Below are 24,269 nucleotides of genomic sequence, written 5' to 3'. Positions count from 1 at the left end.
AATTTCAGCTCTCTTATCTTTGCAGAGAGATTACAGAAGTGTTCAGCAGATTAGCAACGTTTTAGATGCGAATTTGGAGACCTGGGAGAAGTTACAGGTGAGAGGAGAGTGGGGGGGAGAAGTGTATTGAGCTGAATGAGAGAAATTCCTGAAGAGAACTGAACACAGCTGCGAATCAGCTGTGTACCCATAGAAGATAATGGATCTGAATTCGCACCTGAGCCGCACCGCAAGGCATAAAATCCGCACACGTTTTTTCTGCAATGCGCAGTGCGAATGCATCGCACATATGTGAACCAACCTCATTCAAAACAATGTATTTAGAAATGTTCTGCGTATTGGATGCAGTTTAAGCCGCACTCAATTCGCATAGGTGTGAACCCGGCCTTAGGGGAAAGCAAGAAACCCCTCCTACATTTCTATTTCTGTCCCCCCCGTTACAGATTTTCCCTTGTTTCCTGTCTGGTGAAACCTTTGTCAGGACAGGAAGCATCTCTAATGGAGCCCTAGACTGCAGTTAAACCCAACAGGCGTTCCATTGCTTTCCAACTATATTTACAATTAGAAAAAACAAAGTTTCTCTTTACTTTACGTTTTCCATTTCTTTTGTGCAATTTCTACCCCATATTCTTGTTGGTAAAATGTTCTCATCATAACACAAAGGGAGGGGAAATCTCTAAATGCAGCCCCATGCAGCAGTAAATCCTGAAAGTTATTTTAACGTTTCCTTATTCTATCCATAACTAAAATAAAACGTTTTTGAGTATGGATACACTTTATCTGACTAGAACAATACCTTTCAACATTTTTACTGTTATTGGTAGTTCAATAAAGTAGTTTGGAGTGTTGCTTTAGGCAGTCTATTTAAAGCAATTCTCTTTGAAAAACTAAAATCTCCACCATGGTGCAAAGTGATCTATTTGCAATTATACAAAACTTCATAGAAGTAAAGCTACGTTAATTGAAAGGATGAGTAAAACATTTTTTAAATTCAGCCAATACAGGTATTGGTTTTGCAGAATGGTATTTGCTAAATCTCCCAGCCATGGGAGACAGCTCTATAGAAGTCTATGAGGACTGTCTGATTAGGTACAGCCAGTGTAAAGAACATTTCACAGATGATGTACTGTACTTGTGGCAGACTGCAGAATTGAGGCAATAATACATTTGGAATGGAGAATGATGGGTAAATGGGGGCAGAAAGGAACAGCAAGCGGAAGTTTTTTTTTCCTTGAAGCAGATCTTTACTCACCTTATTCTCCAGTGCCACCTCGCCGTCCACTGACATCTTCGGCCTGGTGGTAGCTTCCATTGGACTGCCCAATATGTCGTCACTCCCGTGGGACTTCAGTCAGTTCAGCATTGCCAAAATTCTGACACAAGTGCACAGCTCAGTTTACAGTGCAGACAAGCAGGTAAGTAACTTTAATGCAAAAGAGACAAGGCATTGTTTTGCACAGGGCAGCCGCAATTCTCCTCTTCTCAAGTCCTCCACTCCTCTCCCCTCCCTTCTGCCAAATGGTCATTTGGCAGGAGGGAGGAGTGCCGGCGGAGGACTCAAGAAGAGAATTGCGGCTGCTCTGTGCAGCAAACAGCTTGCTGCTGTGTATGTGTCCATTCATACAGAGAGCGTAGCTCAGGCCAGTCCCCGCTCTCGCCTCACTAGATGTGATTAACGGTATCAAGCTCCCGCTTCTGTCTCAGCCAATAAGAAGGGAGAGACCCAGGAGCACCACTGCTCTTGTTCACATCGCTGGGGCATAGAATGCATGAAGGTAAGAAACACTTGAGCCTTTGCAAACACTTTAAAAATCCTGCCTGCCCACAATTTATTTATTAAAAAGCCAGCTGCTATGCTGACCATTTTGCTTCACTACATTAAGTTAACCACCAGGCCATAGCCGAATGAGAGCTACAGCATGGCACGCTAACACGGGAGTATCCGTGACCGCCGGGGCATTACAGAAAATGTGAGCAATCACATAAACAAACCGGCGTCATGTCTGGTTCCTCTCTGTACAGTGTGAGCAGAGGGGAGTTTGGTTGCAGCAGCGCTGTGGGCTGGATCTGTAGTGCTCATTGCAGCCTCATCCATCCATATTCAGCAATACTCATCCACGCTCAGCCATCCTATCCATCCCCATTCATGCTCATCCTTGCCACTACAGTGACTCACAAAAGTTTAATTGGTAGTCAAATTAGACTTGAGAAATGTATGCCCCTAGAACACCTGATGCTGCTCCCGGCATGTTGGGCCTCTGTATGTGGCCAGGCTGTAGAAAAATATCTCCCACATGTGGTATCATCATACTCATGAGGAGTAGGAGAATGTATTTTGGTGTGTCATTTTTGGTATGTACATGCTATGTGTTAGAAATATTGTATAAATGGACATCTTTGTGTAAAAACTTTGCGTTTTAATTTTCTTTCCACATATTCCAAAAATGTGTAGGAAAAAAAAATGACATGTTCAAAAGACTCATTATGCCTCATAGATTATACATTGGGGTGTTTTATTTCCAAAATGGGATCATTTTTGGGGCGTTTCCATTGTCCTGGTGCTTCAGGGCCTTCAAAAGTGCAAGAGTTAGTCAGGAAATTCGATTTGTAATTTATGCTCCAAGAACGCCTGAAGGTGCTCCCTGCATCCTGAACGTGCTCAATGCATGTTAGGCCTCGTATGTGGCCACGCTGTGTAAAAGTCTCACAAATGTGGTATCACCATACTCAGGAGGAATATCAGAATGTGTTTTGGGGTGTAATTTCTGGTAAGCATATGCTGTGTGTGAGAAATAACCTGCTAATATGACAATTTTGTGAAAAATTAAAAAAAACTCACCACATTTCTTACTAAACACCTTGGAATGTCTACTTTCCAAAAATGGGTCATTTGTGCTGTCCTGGCTTGTTAGGATCTCAAGAAATGAGATAGGCCATCAGTACTTAAAGTGTGATCAATTTTCAGAGATTGGCACCATGGCTTGTGGACTCTAACTTTCACAAAGACCCAGCAATTTACACAAATTTGGGTTATTTTTTACCAAAGATATGTAGCAGTATAAATTTGGGACAAAATTTATGAAGAAAAATTACTAATTTGCTAAATTTTATATCAAAGAAAATGCTTTTTTTCTACCGAATTTTCAGTCTTTTATAGCCCCCCCCCCCAAAAAAACTGTGGTGAATAAATACTACCAAAATAAAGCTCTTTTTGTGTGAAAATAAAAGGACAAAAATGTAATTTGGGTACAATAAGTAATTGTCATTCAAAATGTGAGAGCACCAAAAGCTGAAAATTGCTTGGTTAGGAAGGGATTTTAAGTTCCCAGTGGTCAAATGACCCCAAATAAGCATGCTTTTTAAGAAAGTGAAAAGAAAATCTTGCGTGCTTATCTGTCAGTGAAGCGTTGAACTAGTGGGTTATTGACACAAGATGGTTAATGACAGCTAAGCAACCAACCTTTTTCAGGAGTTCGATTTGTAACGGATTGAAGATCGAACACAAATTACAACAGAACAATGCAAGACAGTGGCACACCATGGAGATGGGGGTGATTTTCCTATTGAAGTCATCTCAGTCTTAAAATTCATTATGAGTTACCCTTTAAAATGCCTTTTTTTTTTTTAATGTATAAATCATGCATGCTCCTAATAGTAGTACTCCAGGTGGTGTTGCCTTGAAATTGCAATACCATCCCAAACAGCTTTTCTGATTAAATCAAACTCCCTCTTTGGCAACAGGCTGAGAACCTAGATTATCTGCTGAGATAAGCATTTGACATGCTCTCTCCATTCCTATATTCATAGTGATTTGTACAGTATTTATGTGTCCTGTGCCTTATTTGGTTCTCCCTAAAAGCATGTGTAAACTATTTAGGTCAGAGACAGCAATAGGTCAGCAAGTAGCCCTTCAGGCCTCAGCCTGTCACAGCATTTTCTGTGAAGGAGGGGATTGGTTTATGGAAACGGATGCAAGCAACAGACTTCAACACGTTTTCATATATTCATTTTCCATATATTCCTAGAAAGAGATCAACTAAAAAGCACATGACAGACACAGTATATCATGTCTAGTATACTCTCTATAGCAATATATGAAAAAAATAAATAAATACAGGCCAAGGACATACGGTTTGTTGTTTTGAGCCCCTTTTTCAGTCATCACTGTAGAGGAGTTGCAAAAGCAACTTTTTTGGGGGTTTCTAGACAACAGGAAAGATCAAGCAAACGTTCAGCCTTTATCTACTCCAGGAAAATAATAATGTTCTGTGGTACACTTGCTCCTCTAGTCTTCTACTTACCTTTTTCTGATCCAGATGAGGCAGCACAGCTGTTGGTCAAAAGTGTTCTGGCTGGACACTTGAATGGGCTTTACACACTCATTTATTCTGGAGTACAAGCTACAAAGATGCAGTTACACTTTAAAAGAACTGAAATGTGTGTATAGCATAAACGCTACAAAAGCTTGACTGCAAGGCTTGGCATGGTCTTTCATAACAGCAATGGGAGAGGGTTAAGACATATTGCAGTAGATTACACTTTCCCCGATACATCCAAGGAACAAATTTGTGTTTTTTTTCTGCCTAGATACAGTTATACACACATCAAGTTTTCTTGCCTTTTCCAAGTTAATTGAAGAGGGACTGCAGTCTGCTCACATAATTTGAAAAAAAAAAAAAAAAAAAAAATCATCTTTGCCTTTCTGAAGCTTCCCTCCAACCACTTTGCATGATTTTTTATATATACTGCGGTTCTGTACTTGCTAAATATGCTGTAGAAATCTCCACCCGCTGAGTTTGGCTGCAATCATTGAAACTGTGGGCAGCTGAAGCTGCTGCCTGTTCCCTTTCTGGATTTACAGACACACAGCTCTAGCCCCCTTCCTTTCTGGCAAAATCTGACCAGAGTGAGAGAGCGGTGCATGCTATCATACGCCTAGGCATTTTACCAGACAAGAAACAGGACGTGGGCTGTATAAGGTATTTACTGTCTGAAAAAAAAAAATTTTTTACTATCCAATGTAAAAACAATAAAAAGGGCAGAAGATTTATTGAAGTTCCACTTTTGAGTTGTGTGCTGTAGCCTCCTGTTAGAAGTAAAAGCCAACACTTGTAATTCAAACCTGTGCAATGTATTCCATATTAAATCGTGTTTTTGATATGTTTATACTAATCAATATGAACTTTAAACCATGAGCTTCCCTTGGCCTGGTGTCAATGAGCTCTTCTTCTGTATTCTTTCCTGGGATCCTGCTTGATGTTCATTCATAGCAGAAAAAGCTCCAACTGCAGGTATTTAATGTTATAAATATTTCAATATAAAAAGCTATTAGAACCATTCAATAAAAATATAGGATATATACAATATAGCAAAATTAGTTTTCTTTCATTTTCTTTGAAAAGATAGGGCTCAAGTCAGCAAGCTTTAACGTGTAGTATTTTCAATTCTCATTGTCGACCACTACTGAAATCAATAGGTTATGTAGTAAATAGTGCCTGTTACTGCTTAGTGAATCGCATTAATGTGATCTAAATGCTTTATTAGCTGTAAAAAGTATTGAGCTTTTCAGTCCTTGAGGACTGGTTCACACTGGTGATACGAGAACCCTGCAAATCCACTGCGGCTTCCCACATCACACCCAACTCGCACGGCAGTTCTCACTGCCATGTGCGTCACCCCCAGTTCAGCTCGCTTATTGCACTGCGAACTGACAGTTCGGACATAATTTGGATCGCATTGGTGTGAAATCCCATGCAATCCGATTCTGGTCCGAACAAAACAATAAATAAAAAAAAGGTACTGTGCGTGTTTGGACCCAATGCAGTGCGATATCAGCCATACTATCTGTATGACTGAAATTGCATTGCACAGACATCGCATGTGATGTGAACAGCAGTGCGCTGCAAATCACATGCAATGTCTGGCAACGCAGCAGTGTGAACCGGGCCTTAATTAAAATTATGATAGCAACACTTTATAAATGCAGTTTTCTGAGCAGACTGATTACTTTTTCAAATTAAACACCTTGTTTTATCAATATGACTGGCATTCCATTTGCAATAGTTGAATTGCTCTCTGGGTATAAAGCCAATTTTGCTTGCAAGCTGGAATTTTTGTGTGTGTCTTAAAGAAGTTTTGTAGTTACAGCATACACTTTCATTTTGTAACAGCATTGTAACTGCACTGCAGACAATAGTTTTTTTTTTAACCACTTCAATACCAGGCACTTACACCCCCTTCCTGGCCAAGCCAATTTTCAGCTTTATGCGCTGTTTAAATAACAATTGCACGGTCATGTTACACTATATCCAAAACATTTTTAATCATTTTGTTCCCACAAATAGAGATTTCTTTTGGTGGTATTTGATCACCTCTGCGGTTTTTATTTTTTGCTATACAAATAAAAAAAGGCAGATTTATTTTTTTATTAAAGTTTTTATTTTTTTTCGGTTATAAGATTTTGTAAATATGTTTTCTCCTTCACTGATGGGCACTGACATGCAGCACTGGTGGGAATTGATAGGCGGCACTGAAAGGCTGCAATGATGGGTACTGATATGCATCCCTGGTGGCAGTGGCAGGAATTTTGGGTGGGCACTGGTTGGCAGCTGCCTGGGCCTTGATTGGCAGCTGCCTTGGCACAGATTTCCCTGGTGGTCTAGGGGGCATACCTGGCGCTGGGCGGCATCCGAGGGGGGCCTGCGCTGATAAACTATCAGCACAGACCCCCCCCCGTTAAGAGAGCGGCCGATCGGAGCCATTCAACGGCTCTTCCTGTTTACATTGTGATCAGTCATCAGAGGCCGTTTACTGAGATCTGTGTAGCGGTGTGTCAGACTGTCACACTGCACAATGGGCGCGTGGGCAGCTGTTATCCTGCTGGACGTCATATGAAGTCCAGTCAGGATAACTGAACAACCGCCTGGCCATCATTTTGCTATAGGCTGGGCGGAAAGTGATTAAACAATCCAATATGAGCTTACTTGAAAAAATCACCTTTCATGCTGTGATTGCTGCCTGTCTGCTGGACACCGCTTGACAACTTACTGGATTTCCCTGCATGATTTGCAGCTTCTCTGCTCATTACTTTGGCTTACAAACCCCATGGTACCGGCAAGCAGTGATTTACGTACTGACTCCGCCTCCTGAAACATCTCCTTTCAGCACATCTGTACAGAAGGAAGGCTTTGTGAAATGTGTGATGCAGCAGTCTCTACTCACAATTAACTACTTCTTGACTGCAGAATGTCATATGATGCCCAAGCTTTGAAGTGAAAATATCTGTATGATGCCTGCAGCTACGGGCAATATCTAGACATCTTTGTTTTTAGCTGGTGATTCCCTCTTGCAAAAATCCATTCTAGTGGATGATTAGCCACTGGATTGCAGGCAGTGGGAGGCGACCACCAGATGTAAACACTGCCATTTTTTCCCCACTCGAAAGCAGATTGGTTATTTTTTTTTGCTTTCCAGGAGAGACATCTCTTATTGACTCCAGAAAGGGGACCTGTCATGCCTTATTCCTATCACAAGGGATGGTTTTCATTGTGATATAAATAAAAGTGAACAGTGTAAAAATAAATGAAATAAGACCCTGAAACCCTTGGGTAACCCACTTCTTACCCCCTGGTTTTGATGAGACATTATTGCGCCTATAACCGGAGCAACTTGCTTCTGTAGAACTACCCCCCTTTTTTCCTCCTCCCGTTTTATTTCTTGAAAAGCCACTCAGTCCCCATGATCCATACTGAATTTTATCCACTAACATTGTACCTGCTTCGCACATAATACTGTGTGCATTTACCCTGGAATCTGTTGATCCAAACTCCCACACCTTTTATATAAACGTACCTTAACAGATAGGTGTGTTGTCTCCCCCTGTGGCACAGATTGTTCCCAGACGGGGTGCCCGATAATGCACCATACTTCAAGTTCAGCTTCCAATTTGCTCACACAGATTACATAGGTTGGTTATTTTTTGCCTCGTTATTCATACCTCATAGTGAACCTTTTTGAGAGATCCTACCATATACTTGACAAAGTTCACTTTATTATTGTAATGCTTTGATAAAAATATTGAAGAAAAATTAAATACAAAAATGAAAGCACCCTCGTGCTCACTCGCAACAGCGAGCACATACGCAAGTCCCACCCACATATGTAAAATAGCGTCCACACCACATGTGAGGTATCTCTGAAAATTGTGACATGTTCTGTATCCATCAACTTCAAGATTATTCTGATTATAGTAGTCGGCTCTGAAATAAAATGTGGAAATTGGGAAGAACCATAAATTAATGGTTTTGTCCAGCATGTCATACTGTGCTGGATATAGAACACAGATGCACTGCCTACCAAGTCTTAGGCTCTATTCACACTAATGCGTTTTTTGATGCATTTTGCAGAAATGCAGGGAAATTTTTTAACATGGGTTCCTATGGAACATGTTTACATCAATGCATTCTTGTGCCTCTGCAGTTTTGCAAAGGGACGGACGTTTTTTCCAGCAAAATGCAGCGTTTTGCATGCAATAGACTTCAATGGACCCGCATTCTAAATGCAAGTACCGAGTTTTTACCGCGATTTGCGTTTTTTACACTGCATATAGCCAATTGCTAAGGAGGGGGCCGCTGAATGTTTAAAAAAAATAAAATAAAAAAAAGGGAAGAATTGCCGGTTAAAAAATAATAAAAAGGGGATGGGGAGAAGAGTGTGGTCCCCCCAGGTCCATATCAAGCCCTTGGGTCTAATATGGATTCGGAGGGCACCCCCCCCCCCCCATGTAGAAAAGAAAAAAGACGTGGGTCCCCACCAAAAGCCATATCAGACCCTTATCCGAGCATGCAGCCCGGCAGGTCAGGAAAGGGAGGAGTCATGCAAGCCTGCCCCCTCCTGAACCATACCAGGCTGCATGCCATCAGCTCTGCGCCCCCCACCCAAAAGCACCTTGCCCCATGTTGATGGGGACAAGGGCCCCCAGATCCTGGCCCCACCCTGTGTGAATGAGTATGGGGTACAACACTCCTTTACCAAAAAAAAAGTAGTGTAGTGTTCAAAAATACAGTAGACAGTTTTTGACAAGTCTTTTATTAAAAATATCTTGTCCCTCCGGTCTTCCTCCATCCTCTCCCACATCTTCATCCTCCAGTCTTCTCCCCCTGCTTCTTTTCCCGGTGTACTTCTTCCTCTGCCGCCGCTCCTGCTGACAATCCTCCTCCGATGCTGCATCCCGCTGATCTGCCTGCGCCGATGTCAAGCATTTCTTAAATAACGATGGGGGTGTGGCAAGTGGATTATGTCATATGGAGGCCACACCCCAGTGTGACATCAGGGACCCATCATGCCCTGGGTGGTGACGTCACAAGGGGGCAAGGCCTCCAGATGACATAATACAAATGCCACGCCCCCATCGTTATTTAAGAAATGCGGAAGCGGTGGCAGAGGAAGAAGAACACCAGACAAAGAAGATGCAGGGGGAGAAGGAGAAGACTGAAGGATGAAGATGTGGGAGTAGATGAGACTGGAGGAAGATATTTTTAATAAAAAGACTTGTCAAAAACTGTCTACTGTATTTTTAACACTACATAACTTTTTTTTGGTGAATGGGGAGGGGTACAATGTACCCCATACTCCTTCACATGGGGGGGGGCAGGATCTGGTGGCCCCCTTGCTTGTTAAAGGGGGCTTCCAGATTCCAATAAGCCTGCCGCCCGCAGACCCCGACAACCACCGGGCAAGGGTTGTCGGGAAGAGGCCCTTGTCCCCATCAACATGGGGCAAGGTGTTTTGGGGGGGCGCAGAGCCAGCAACCGCCCCAAAGCACCCATCCCACCCATGTTGAGGGCATGCGGCCTGGCATGGTTCAGGAGGGGGTGCTCGCTCGTCCACTCCCTTTCCTGACCTGCCGGGCTGCATGCTCAGATAAGGGTCTGGTATGGATTTTGCCGCGCCATTTGGCACGGGAGGGTCCCCTTCAAAGTTTTGTTGCCCCCCTTTTTCTTTACACGTCATTTCTTTTTTTTTTTACATTCAGCGGAAAAGCCCAATGTCTCGTCGGCTGTTAAGAACGCAGTGGCCGGCCCCCTCCTTAGCAACCAGCTATTTACAGTGTAAAAAACACGGCAAGCACCGCAAAAAACACTGCAGAAATGGTCAAAAGCAACATGCATAGATGTGAATCGAGCCCTACACTTAGCCACCCTCAGATCTCTGATGCAAGGCTCTACTTCAGCAGTTCTATGGGAAAAGTTAATTTTTCCACCAGCTGAAGACCTTTCCAATGCATGGAGATTCTTCTGTGCATGCAGAGCCTGGCAGAGACTTTCGGTGAAGATGCTTTGTGGTTCTAAGCAGGCTGCATAGCAAAGATCCTGGAGGCAAGTATAAGAATGGGGGGGGGGGGGGTGCATATTTAAAAAAAATAAATAAAAAAAAAGTAACTGCTCTAAGGCCCCTTTCAAAGATTCTGTACTACTACAAAATCATGTGTGTAAAAACAAATGTGTTCAAAATCGATATAAATAAATGTGAACAAACAAAAATATATTAACTCCTTTAGGTCCACGCTATACCCGAATGACGGCTACAGCACGGACCTACTTTGCCAGGAGGCCGTCAACCACGTGACGGTCGTTAGCCAATGACAGCTGATCACGTGATGTAAACAGAAGCTCGGTAATCATTTTTTATTTCTCCTCACGCTGATATCGTGAGGAGAAAAAAAAAAGCAGATCTCCGGCTTCTGTGCAAGGGACATCATTCTCGCAGAGGAACATCCTTCTCATCTGTGCCAACCAGTACCGCCTGCCATTGCCACCTGCCAGTGCCCACAGTGCCACAAATCAATGCCCACCAGTGGTGCCAATCTGAGTCAGTGTCACCTACTAGCGCCGCCCATCAGGGCAGCCTACCAGCGCTGCTCATCAATGAAATGGGAAAAATTACCCGTTTGCAAAATTGTATAACAAAACATAAAACTTTTTTTTGTCTTTAACCACTTTGCACCTAGAGACCGTCATATGACGTCCTGGGCTTTGTGGGGCTATATCTGAAGGATGCCTGCAGCTACAGGCATCATTCAGATATTGGCGTTTTCAGCCAGCGATTCACTGCACTACAAGAACAATCAGAGGCTGTTCCGCTGCTTGATCATTCTTACAGGTGGCGAAAGTGGACATCCCCCCCTCGCGCTGCCCTCCGGTGCTTCTACAGACTCACCGCTGTGATCGGTGAGTCGGAGAACGAATCCGCCGGCCCCGGATGCTGATCATAAAGATTTCCGGTGGACCAGATGGTCGGAGGCCAGGCGCAAGGTTATGACGTCACGTCCAGCCTTTGCATTAAAAAAAAAAAAAAAACTGAACCGTCTCGGCTGGGAAGCGGTGATCGTTTTTTTTTATTATTATTATTTTAGGCTTCCCAGCCTAGTGGTGAGATGTGGGGTCTTATTGACCCCATATCTCAATGTAAAGAGGTCCTGTCATGTCATATTCCTATTACAAGGGATGTTTACATTTCTTGTAATAGAAATAAAAAAAATAAAAAAAAAGTAAAATTAATAAACTGTTTATTTTTTTTTAAAGTGTCCCTGTCTACTCGCACGCAGAAGCGAGCGCATACCTAAGTCCCGCCCATATATAAAAACGGTGTTCGAAACCACATGTGAGGTGTCACTGCAAACTTTAGAGCGAGAGCAATAATTCTAGCCCTAGACCTCTTTTGTAACTCAAAACATGTAACCAGTAAAAAGAAAAAAAAAGCGTCACCTATGCAGATTTTTAAGTATGAAAGTTTGGCGCCATTCCACAAGCGTGTGCAATTTTGAAGCGTGACATGTTAGGTATGTATTTACTCTGCGTAACTTCATCTTTCACATTATGCCAAAAAATTGGGCTAACTTTACGGGGTTTTTTTTGTTTTAAAACCGTTTTTTCCCCCAAAAAAAGTGTTTGAAAAATTGCTGTGCAAATACTGTGCAAGATAAAAAGTTGCAATGACCACCATTGTATTCTCTAGGGTCTCTGCTAATAATAATAATAATAATAATAATAATAATAATAATAATAATAATAATAATAATAAAAAAAAAAAAACACATATATAGTGTTTGGGGGTTCCATGTAATTTTCTAGCAAAAAAAAATATGATTTTTACATGTAGGAGCGAAGTGTCAGAATTGGCCTGGGCGAGTAATGGTTAATTTTTTTAAACAAAAAATAAAAACCGCAATGTGATCAAATACCACCAAAAAGCTCTATTTGTTTGAAAAAAAAAAAAGATAAAAATTGCGTACAGTGTTGTATGACCGTTTGAAGAGCGAGGGCGCTGAAAGCTGAAAATTGGTCTGGGTAGGAGGGGGGTTAAAGTACACAGTAAGCAATTGGTTAAACACTAAATGAGTCCATATAGTGTCCTGGAACAAATTGAAGAAATAAATAATGGTGAAAAGAAATGAACTGGATCAAGCGAGAAAAACAAGTGTTCCTCATGACATCAATGTTGAGTGGATATACAAAGCGACCACCGCCGGTTGTGAGAAGGCTTACCAAAGTGAACAGACTCAAATGGGCATACGCTTAATGAGTCAACAAAGCTTATGGTATAAACACCAATACATGGGACATCCGCGCTTGTACTTCTGACCAAAGTAGAAGATGACCCCCCCCCCCCCCGTCCAATGGATGACCCAGACAGACATTTTGCAGATGTGACCAACAGGATGAGCAAGGTCTGTCTCATGCAGTCAAGCAGTGGGACCAAAAAAGAAACAAATACCCCATAGTGTGAACCCATAAAAATAATTGAAATTTAATAAAAGTGTGTAAATGCCAACCTGTGATTGATATTGAAGCCTCCAATGTGTTGTCACAAACACTTCCTGTTTAGCAAGATGGTGCGTGCGTTCCAAGCTTTGCTCTGAGGTAGGTTGGCTATCGCATTAACTTCTATGGGACAAACTCATGCGGGTCAAGCCTTGCATTGATCCATGTGCCAAACATCAGACATCAGCGTTAGTCCCATCCCGACCTCGTCAACCAGACCACCTGCAGGTCAAGCCTCTCTCAGAAATAAAAGCGGCTTGTATACCCGCTGCAGCAGCTCAGAGTGGTGACACCGCCCTCTGAGAAAAACACTAAATGGGAACCTCCACCAAGGTGTCAGCTGTAGAAGAGTACTTAAAGGCATGCTAAAAGTCATAAATAACAATGAAAAACAGAGTGGGCAGTAGCTGCTGTCCCGAAATATGTCTTTTAGTACAGCACCTGAGAGAATAATACTTAGCATCAAGGGGGTGGGGGAGGGCGACAGCCTACAGGACTTTCCTGCCAAATGACTGATCCCTAACCAATAACAAATCCATCCTGTAACATTGGATAAAAGTAACTACGCAAATCTGATCTGGACTGTGGTAGATTCCAGATTTATGACAGTGTAGGCTTGTTCAATAGCTAAATGAATCCACCTGCCTATGGTATTCTTAGAGGCTTTTGCCCTTTATGGATTCCTGGAAACACCACAATGAATTAGACTTCCTGAATTCCTTAGTGACCTTGAGATAATGAATTGCACATCTCCTGACATCTAGTTTGCATGAATGTTGAGGATACTTTAGTCAAAAATCCAGGATCAATCCTAAACTATCCGATTCGGAAAGATGGTCAAAAATGGTTCACAGATAGATAAAGCCTCAAGTTCACAGATTTCAATCTGCTATCAAAACGTACTGTCTTAAACATGAGCAATCTGACCATTGCATCTTCAAAAGTCTCCTTGGATAAAGCCTGCAATCAATGGATCCTCTGCAAGGACTTTAGGAAATTGACATTTGGGTAGAACAGGAGCTTCAAGTATTAATGAGGAAGGTCTGAGAGGCTCAGGAGAGTAGAGATGCTTTTTGCCTGAAACTTTATTAGAACCCAGATAAGCTTAAAAGGGGAGAGGGGGCATAATCCAGCTGGAATTCCCAGGGATATGCTGAAGCATCGACCCCCGAGGCTTGATCTCTGAACAGCGAAAATAATTTTGCCACCTCCAAGTTTGCTTTGTTCATTCTGATTCCAACACTCGATGCCTGCTGTGAAAATCTGCTACAAGATTTGGATTCCCTTTTAGATTCACTGCCAATAAGAATCCCTAATTTTGTTTAGACCACTTTAGAATCTCCTGCGCTAGGATTAGGAGGGCTTTGCTCCCGGTTCCCCCCCCCCCCCCGCTTTGCAATATATGCTATTGCTAAGGCATTACCAGAAAGGACCTGAACATGCTGTCCCTGAAGCAACTGTTGAAAGGATAGGAGGACTAGAGCTATTGCTCTCAGTTCCCTGCAACTGGAGGGTCTTGCGGACTCCTCCTTTGCCCAGGTACTCAACTGAATCTCTCCATCCAGATGCACGTCCCAGCCCCATGCCCTTGCATCTGTCATGAGCCTTTTGAATGTTGGAAAAAAACAGAACAACCCCATTGACAGGTTGTCTCATTTCCTCCATCACCAAAGGGATATTTTCCCTTGGCTGAAGAATTTGAAGGCATCTTCCAGGGATTGCTGACGTTGCTTCCAGTTCGAAGAATAATCTGTGGGAGTGGGCAGATGTGCAACTGTGCCCACTGAACTGTCGAATGAAGACAGTGTGTTGACATTGTTGATCTTATTAATTTCTGGTTGCACTTAAGTCCCATGGCTGACTGGACTTTGACTTTTTCGTCCAGTAATCAATCATTTGGGTGGTCAAGAGGGGAACTAACGAAAAAAGGTATGGCTTGGTTTGACCCACAACCATCTACCCAGGTAGAACACAAAGCCACCTATGGCTCCTAGCTCAGTACTCTCACCATGGAGGAGAAAACACAAACTTATGCCTAGATGGATGGGCCTCCCTTTTAAAGAACTGGTGATGCAGGGTTTACAGGAAAGTGGGTGAAGCTAGACTCTCAGGTGCTGTTTTGAAAGACGATTTGAGAAAGTACCAACAGTAATAACCTCACAGAGATTCTATCACTTCCCCATTTTACATAAAAGTGTTGTTTTGCGTGCCGTGTCTCCCATTACTTCTTGTCTCGACAAGAATGAAAGAAAAATCTCTCCAACAGGAAAAAAAAGCAATAGTCACAAAAGAGGTTTTTTAGCCTTCTCCGATCTGTTTAAAACAAAAAAAAAAAAGTTTTGGCTGTAGTTGGTATTTTTAAAAATACACCTTTTAACCAGTCGCTGCAAGGTGCCAACTAAAATATTGATGTGTTGCTGTTCTCTTCATGTATCCAACAAGGGTGTGTTGAATATCCGTTCCCCCTCCCCTGCGACACGGTTTCGCTATCACTAACTGATGTACAAGCAAACAAGGCAAACCACAGCAATCAGCTGGGAGCAGGTATTTGACATATCCCAAAGTATCAGTTATCTGTAGCTGCCAGAGAACAGCAATGTGCTGTAGTTTAAACACATAGGCCAAGTATAGGAAGTCTTATAGGCGTTTTTTTTTTTTTCAAAGTTGTGACCATGCATCACCATCGCTGAATGCTGGGAAAATTACAAATCTTCCCATCCTTTAAAGCTCCCCATGCACTGCAAGGGTTAAATGTTTGTTTTTGTCTAGGGTACCAGAGCCTTTCCTCTTCCCTCCGATGCTCTGGGTTGTGGGCAAGGCCCTTGGTGTCCTCACTAACAATGCAGGACTAATTGTCCTCCATTGTACATGTTGATGTCAGAGTGCGATCAACAGACTGGTCACCCAAAGCTGCTTTTCTTTGGTGCTCTGTCATGTTGAAAGGAGGAGCCTGCGAGAGCGAGGAATAAGGCAAGTAAAAATATTTTGTTTTTTAAACGTACCTTACCCAAAAAAAAAAACTTGGACCTACTGGTAACGGTATTTCCAGGAACCTTCCAGGACAGCTACTTGAGAGATGATTGGCTCCGCCCTCCACAGGAAACACAAATCAGATACAATTTAAAAGGCCCCTCCCTTTCCTCTGACCCTCAGTTGTTAGATCAAGTAAACCTCCACCAAAAAAGTGCACTCGGCATAGGAAAAAAACAGAAACTCATAAAAACACCACCACCAGGTAAACAAGGTCGACCAGTGAAAACAGAATAGGGTGGGAATATAGACTCTGTCCTGGAAATACCGTTACCAAGAAGCCTCGTGCAAAGGCTCAAAATGAGCCCTTGTAAGAGCATTTAATACTACAGATCCCAGGGAGGAATATGTTTGACAACCTTGGGAGCATGTCTAGATCTGGCTTAAATGAAACCTACTGACTAAAGGATCCTCTGCTAGTCTTCTTTCTGTAAACAAAGATAGGGCAGTAATCTGAACCCTAAGGGTGCCGACAGAGTCCTTTTTCTACTCCCCTTTGCAAAAAAATCCAATATACAGGGAGTCGAAAAAGAATCGATTTTCTTTTGCCAGGAAATAAAAAATTTCCAAACTTTCCCATAGATTCTTCTTGTGACTAACTTACGGCTGTCCAGGATAGTTTGAATAACCCTCTCTGAACACCCCCTCAACTGCAGGATGCGCCACTCAGCCTCCAGGCCGTCAAATGGAAGGTCTGAGGGTTTGGATGCAACACCGGACCCTGATGGAGCAGATCCTTCCAATCTGGTAGGGGCCAGGGAGGATCTACAGAGAGGGCCCTCAGAGGAAAACCAACTCCCTCCTGGGCCACCAGGGGGCAATCAGAAAATAAAACTTCTGCCTGGTCCTGAATAATTTTCTGAACTACTAGAGGTAAGAGTGAAAAAGGAGGGAAGGCGTAGGCCAGAGCGACATCCCACATAAAGGAGAGAGCATCCGTCTCCCTCTCCAGTGAGAACGGCAGTATTCTGTTGAGACTTGAGGCAAAAAGATCCACTGTGGGGAGACCCCATCTTAGCACAACCTCCCGGAACGTGCCTTGATGTAGTTCCCAACCGCTGGAACTGGTGCTTACCCTGCTCAGATAGTCCGCAAGCACATTCTCTGACCCCCTGATGCGGACTACTCTGACTAAAGTGACATCGATCTCTGCCCAGGACAGAATCTCGTGGACACCTGGAACATAGGGGCATCTAATCTAGAACACTTGAAAGATTCCTCAAACTCAGACTCAAAAGGAAACCTCCTTTTGTGTCCTCTGGACTGGAACAACCTTTTTCAGGTTCTTTCCACTCAGAAAGAATCATGTCCTTAAAGCGGTGGTTCACCCATAAAAACGACTTCCCCCTATTACACTGCCCCCCCGCATTACAATACGAATATGCCATTAATTTTTTTTTGGCTGCTGTACATACCTGGGTACAGCTATTCACCCGTGTCCTCCGGGTTGCGAGTCCCGCGGGAGTGGGCGTTCCTACCATGGCGGTGATTGACGTTTTGACTAAAAAATGAGCTCCCCCCCGTCGCGTAAGCCGCGTCACGACTGGTGAAAGGAGCCGAACTGCGATGCGCAGGCGCAGTATAGCGCCAACTCGCCGTTCGGCTCCTTCCGCCAATCGTGACGCTGCTTACGCGATGGGGGGAGCTAGTTTTTTAGTCAAAACGTCAATCACCGCCATGGTAGGAACTAGGGTTGTCCCGATACCACTTTTTTAGGACCGAGTACAAGTACCGATACTTTTTTTCAAGTAGTCGCCGATACCGAATACCGATACTTTTTTTAAATGTGTCCCCAAATGCAGCCATGTCCCCCCCATATGCAGCCATGTCCCCCACATATGCAGCCATGTCCCCCACATATGCAGCCATGTCCCTCTAGCCATGTCCCTCACATATGCAGCCATGTCCCTCTAGCCATGTCCCTCACATATGCAGCCATGTCCCTCTAGCCATGTCCCTCACATATGCAGCCATGTCCCTCTAGCCATGTCCCTCACATATGCAGCAATGTCCCTCTAGCCATGTCCCTCACATATGCAGCAATGTCCCTCTAGCCATGTCCCTCACATATGCAGCCATGTCCCTCTAGCCATGTCCCTCACATATGCAGCCATGTCCCTCACATATGCAGCAATGTCCCTCTAGCCATGTCCCTCACATATGCAGCAATGTCCCTCTAGCCATGTCCCTCACATATGCAGCAATGTCCCTCTAGCCATGTCCCTCGATGCAGCGGCGCGATGCGGCGGCAGCGGCGGGGGGGGAAAGGGGGGGGAAAGTATTCTCTTTAGGTATCGGGGGTATTTGCGCGAGTACGAGTACTCCCGCAAATACTCGGTATCGGTCCCGATACTGGTATCGGTATCTGGACAACCCTAGTAGGAACGCCCACTCCCGCGGGACTTGCAACCCGGAGGACACGGGTGAATAGCTGTACCCAGGTATGTACAGCAGCCAAAAAAAAAATTAAAGGCATATTCGTATTGTAATGCGGGGGGGTAGTGTAATAGGGGGAAGTCGTTTTTATGGGTGAACCACCGCTTTAAGTAACTGGTGCACCGGAATAGGTCTCTACTTCTGCCCCTGTAGACCCCTATACATTCTATACTGTACAGATTGGGCTTGCTGTGGCATCACAATCTGCTCTGAGGTATATATTGACTTTAGTAGTTCGTCAATATCTTCGACTGGAAAAAGATACTTAGTTGAGCTACCTGTATCTTCCTCAGATGAAGAAACCGGATTCCCACCTTCTTCCAGATCAGAAGCATTGTGTGAACTAATGGTCTCAGATACGAAGAGGATGGGATCTAGCCGAGGCTGAAGGCTCTTGAGCTATGGATCTAGACGAGGAAGGTCCTAGTCAGGCTAATCTGTCATAAAAGGACCAAAAATTAGGCCACCAACTTCTTCATAGAAGACATTAACTCCAAAAAAGGGGACGTGTCTGAACTAGCTCTGGATGGAATACAATCCTCACAAAAATTGTTTTTTATAACTATCAGAAAGCTATCCACAGACAAGGGCTTACCTTGGGGGCAGTATGGGACCCGGATGCTGCCGCTGGTTTAATCCAAGCGGGCGCTCCATCCTCAGACCTGTCCTCAAGCTCCATGAGGCAAGCAGAGATCGGCCGGAGAAAAACTGCTGCTGTACCGCTAAATGCGCCTGTCCGGTGTTCAGCAGACTGTTTCCCAAGCAGCATGTCCTCAGTGTATCCACGCCGTGCTTACTTATGAAAAAAAAAAGGCACCCCAGACGTGCGTCATGTGACCTCCGGTTCCGGCGCCATTTTGCCGCATCACAGGAAGTCCTCCAACGACATCTTGGTACACCGCGGTGAAGCACGAGAAGGACACAGTTCCACACAGCCAGAGCTGGGGGGAAAAAATGGAAGGGAGTTGCCACCACTTACACCACCAGGTAGGCAGCTACCTTAAAAATAAGGAACCCTTTTTGTCAGAAAGTACAGGACTATCACCCAGGACTTGGTCACAACTAGTCCTGGATAATACCAGAGAAGGGGGGTCCACCAGCCATAGTTACCAGACCTAAGAAAACAAAAACATGTCGGTGCTCCTGGAGGGTCTGGAAACACAAAACAACCGAGGGTCAGAGGAAAGGGAGGGGCCTTTTAAATTGTATAAGATTTGTGTATCCTGTGGAGGGCAGAGCCAATCATCTCTCAAGTACCTGTCCTGGAAGGTGAGAGGGGAAATAAGCATTAAACCCTTTGCAGCTCCACAGGAGCTATGGGTTTTTCAGTTTTAAAAATACCCACACAATGAAAATATGTTTTTTCTTAGAGCTTAGTCATACCAGGTGCATTGTCATGTATTTTGCAAAAAAGACAAAACATATTTGTTTCCCCTAGAGCAGTGGTTCTCAACCTGGGGTTGGGACCCCCTCGGGGGTCGAATGACGATTTGCCAGGGGTCACCAAATCCTGGGATGTTCCTGAAGCCCGCGCTGCTCTCCCAGTCTTTTCGTGGCTGCCCAACCGGGCTGTTCCTGGAGCCTGTGGCCGCCCACTCAGCCTCTTCGCAGCTGCCTATTTAGTTCACGGCATGGCTGGGGGGGCAGAGAGTAGAGGTCAGCTGACTGGTGAGGAATGTGAAGTGGGAGGGGAACCGAGTCACTTTTTTCTACAACCCGCTGGTTAAAAAAAACAAATACACTGTAACCTATGGGCTGCCTAACTATAGACAGCCCGCAGCACCAGTTCTGCCTCCCAAACACAACAGGTGGTATAATTTTCTCTGTGTTGCAACTGCGGCACTGTGTACTAAACATGGCCAAATTGCAGAGACGCGGTAAGGCCCCATTCACACTTCTCATTCCTGCTCATGATTTTGTGTGACTGATTTTCACACGATTCCAAGTGTCGGGCAGCCCATTCTCATTAATCAGCTGCCTTACAAGCATTTGTTCCCCAAAAGACGCTCCTGTTCCTTTTTAGGCGATAAGCTTTGCGCAGTTTTTAAAGTCACGTTTTACCATGATTGTGGCGCGATTCTGTCATGTAACAATCGCTGCAAAATCTTACTGCACGTGGGGTACCAGAATAAATGGAACCTAAACACACGTTGTGTGCCGATTGCGATTTGGGATTCCAAATCTTGTAGCAAAGGTGTCGGTTTATGAAGCAGTGAAATATATTTACTGCTTTATTCGCCGGCATTCACAGAGGAGATCCATCTCCTCTGGGTGCCTGTTTATGAAGCTTTGTATATCGCTTCACCCCTGAAGGAGAGAAGCGATCTACCAACACTGGAGAACGGCCCCCAATACTGGAATCTCATGAGACTTCACGAGATTTCAGTACCAGAAATTCACAGAAACATCTCGGATGTCAGTTTATTAAGCAGTGATAAATAATCACCGCTCAGTCCACTGACAGACGGGTGGGTAATGTTAATCCGAACGCCCGGTCCCAATTACAACTAGAATTAGCGACCTGGCACCCGGGGAAGGAAGCTTAGGCCTGCAGAAGGGCACGGCCTCAATTACAGGCATACCCCACTTTAAGTACACTCACTTTACATACACTCGTAAGGACATACCCGTGAGTGTATGTAAAGGGCCTCACAAGTACTGTACAGGCATTTTGCAGCCACATTTGAAGGAGCTGAAGCTCAGAGAGCATAGCCTGCCTTGTTCCATTGTGCCCCTGACACCCCCACTACAGTCCCTGAGACCTCAACTACAGCCCCCTGATCCCCCACTACACCCTAGAACTGAAAAGGGGTATTGTTTCACTTTAAGTACATTTTCGTTTTACATACATGCTCTGGTCCCATTGTGTACTTAAAAGTAGGGTATGCCTGTACCTGTGTCTCCTTATGCCCCCACCTCGCGATCGCGGCAGGCTGCTCCGGCCGGTAATTGAGGCTGTGGCTTTGCGGCCTTCTGCAGGCCTAAGCTTCCTTCTGTGATCTGGCACCATCTTGTGGTGGCCGTTGGCATGACAAGTAAACCAGAAATTCTAATGGAGCTTCCCCAGTGTTTTCACTGCCATCGCCTTCCCTCTAATTAGAACCCCCAAACATTATATATATTTTTTATTCTAACACCTTAGAGAATAAAATAGCGGTTGTTGCAATACTTTCTGTCACACCGTATTTGCGCAGCAGTCTTACAAGCGCACTTTTTTGGGAAAAAAATAGACACTTTTTAATAAAAAAAAAATTAAGACTACAGTAAAGTTAGCCCAATTTGTTTTTATATTGTGAAAGATAACGTTACGCCGAGTAAATTGATACCCAACATGTCACGCTTCAAAATTGCGTCCGCTCGTGGAATGGCAACAAACTTTTACCCTTTAAAATCTCCATAGGCGACGTTTAAAAAAATTCTACAGGTTGCATCTTTTGAGTAACAGAGGAGGTCTAGGGCTAGAATTATTGCTGGTGAATCAGGGAGTGTGAATTCTGACACAGATCGCCAGTGAATCGCTCAGATCGCAGCTTCATAAACTAAACGTTACTGTGTCATTCAACGAGGATTCTCACTGTGTGGAGATAATCGGCGGGAAAACAAGTTCAAAACACTTCTCCCCCGATTATCTGTTTCATAAACGGTTTATGGACTGTGATCAGTGGCGATCCTTGGGATGACTGCTGATCACTGCTTCATAAACGGACACCAAAGTGTGAATGGGGCCTAATACTGCAGCTAAACTCTTCACCCTTCCTCTGCAGGAATAGGGCATTTTTTCTATTCTTTGGTTTACAATTTACATCTTTTTTTTTTATTTATTTTTTTTAAACGTAAAGCCCACCTTAGGCAAATGATACGCACACTGCCCGTTGGCCAGAGTTCCTCTTTAAGTGTCTGTTTTCCTTCACCACCTGTGTAAATGAAGCTTAATAAATACGCTCTACAACACACATGTAGCGTGTGAGCGTAAAGTGTTTAAGATCTGGGGGGAACAAAAGGCAAGCTAGGCATTGCAGACACATGAAGCACCTGTCACAGCTAGGAAATCATGTGCTTGGCTTGCTGCTGCTCCCTTTATGGTAGTACATTCCTCCCTCTATAGTAGAACATAACTCCCTCTATGTTAGTACATTGCTCCCAGCCCCCCACCCCTCCTTACCTTTCCGCAGCTCCCTATCCCACACGGCGACAATAACCCTGGAGTGCTTTCTATGGTGAATCAGCCACAGAGACAGGGTCTGCACACTCTGCTGGGAGTTACTCAGCTCCGACAGCTTTTTCTCCAGGGCCGCCTCAGAGAACGCAGACATGCCGGCCAGCTGCTCCCCACTCACTGCCTGCACCACTGGACCTTCACACACAGCGGGCGACGGATACTCGGCCGTGCTGCCTTCTAACTAATAACCAAACATATCTACTGAACGCTAATGCTGCTATCTCACCAAAGGCAGGAAACAGTATGCGATGAAAGGCGGACATGACGTCGGGACATGTGCTGCGTGTTGTGTTTGCCAGGAAGAGGTTAACAGCCATGTTGGTACACCCATGGAATCTGGTTCGCATGCGCAGTTCCACCCGGGCTCTATTCTCGACAGAACAACTGACTCTAAAGATTACCCCTGCCACCTGGTGGTCAGTTTTGTGTAATGCACTGCTCCTTGCGTTGACTTTCAATCCCCTCTTTTTGTAACAATGCATTTTTGTTTGATGATCTGTATTTATTTGTACCACCATTTTTCTTTGAATAAAATCGTTTGTAACCAAAAAAAATAATAATAATTTGACTACTTGGCACTTTCTCCCCCTTTCTGCCCAGGCCAATTTTCAGCTGTAGCTAAATAAAATATTTAAATATTTTTTTGAGACAGATAGAACTTTCTTCTGGTGGTATTTAATCACCACTGGGCTTTTTTTTTGCTTAACAAACCAAAAATTTGAAGGATTTGAAATTTGAAGGAAGCAAACCCTATCTTTCCCTGCAAAGGTAAAGCGTAGCCCATTATGTGACACTTACCTGCAGGAGAAGTCTGCAATGTCACCATTTTCCACGCTGGCAGCGAGCATCCATCTTCACCCTCTCCTTTCCGGGGGCCGCAAACTCTGGCTCTCTAACTGTGATGTCACTCCCGCGCATGCGAGCGGGAGCCGGCTTTCACGGCTGTGCCCTTTCAAGACGGCGCATGCGCCGTTGAAGTCGTCGCTCGGGGAAATTGCAAATATCTCCGAGACCCTGTAAGTGTAAGTTGTCCCTGGGGGTTTACTTCCTCTTTAAGGACAGGAAGGATTTACCCCCTTAATGACCATTTTTTGCGAAACGGCACTGCCTCGCTTTAACTGACTATTGCACGGTCGTGCGACGCTGCCCCCAAACAAAATGCATGTCATTTTTTTTCAACAAATAGAGCTTTCTTTTGGTGGTATTTGATCACCTTGGCATTTTTTTTGGGCTATAAACAAAAAAGGCTTAAATTTACAAAAAAAAAAAAAAAGCAATATTTTTTACTTTTTGCTATACTGTAATAAATATCGCTCCAAAAAGGATAAAAAATAATAATAATGTCACCCCTAAACCAAGCCAAGAAGGTAACTCAGTAAGCCGATCCCAAACTAATCAGCTGCTCCTTTGTTGAAAAAAAAGCCAGATGCCCCCGGGATAGGCCCAATCTCCGACCTAGCAGCCCAGAGCGTACAACACACATCCACCCAGACAGCCATCCAGGTGGCACAGAACATAGATCACCTGACCTCACCCGAATATATAGGTTCTCCCAGCAGGCCAAGGGATTCAAGAAAACCCCTGTCCATTGGCTAAGATACCTCATATACTCATAACCTGACCTTGGATTGCCCTTCTCATATCTAGTACCACCAAGTACCTGACTACCTAGTGGTAGGAGAGAAAAGTGCAACAAGGCCAGACTTAGGGAGAAATAAATAGATCTCTATCAATCAACAGGATAACTACTCCTGTTAGTGGCT

At 44.1% G+C, this 24,269-nt stretch overlaps 1 protein-coding gene across 3 annotated transcripts in view; it reads right to left on the bottom strand.

Moving 5' to 3' along the window:
• RPRD1A (regulation of nuclear pre-mRNA domain containing 1A) overlaps positions 1–22,846 on the bottom strand; it is a 137,855-nt gene extending 115,009 nt beyond the window's left edge. For 2 of the 3 annotated variants that reach the window (XM_040353471.1, XM_040353473.1), the window contains exon 1: positions 22,450–22,726. In XM_040353471.1, the coding sequence (XP_040209405.1) occupies positions 22,450–22,600 (151 nt within the window). In that variant the 5' untranslated portion in view covers positions 22,601–22,726. The other variant, XM_040353472.1, reaches the window with a different exon arrangement.
• Positions 22,847–24,269: the final 1,423 nt, after the last annotated feature.

The sequence above is a fragment of the Rana temporaria genome, chromosome 5 (assembly GCF_905171775.1).
Source record: "Rana temporaria chromosome 5, aRanTem1.1, whole genome shotgun sequence".
In the NCBI taxonomy this organism is placed as follows: domain Eukaryota; kingdom Metazoa; phylum Chordata; class Amphibia; order Anura; family Ranidae; genus Rana; species Rana temporaria.
This window is presented reverse-complemented; position numbering and strand designations above follow the sequence as displayed.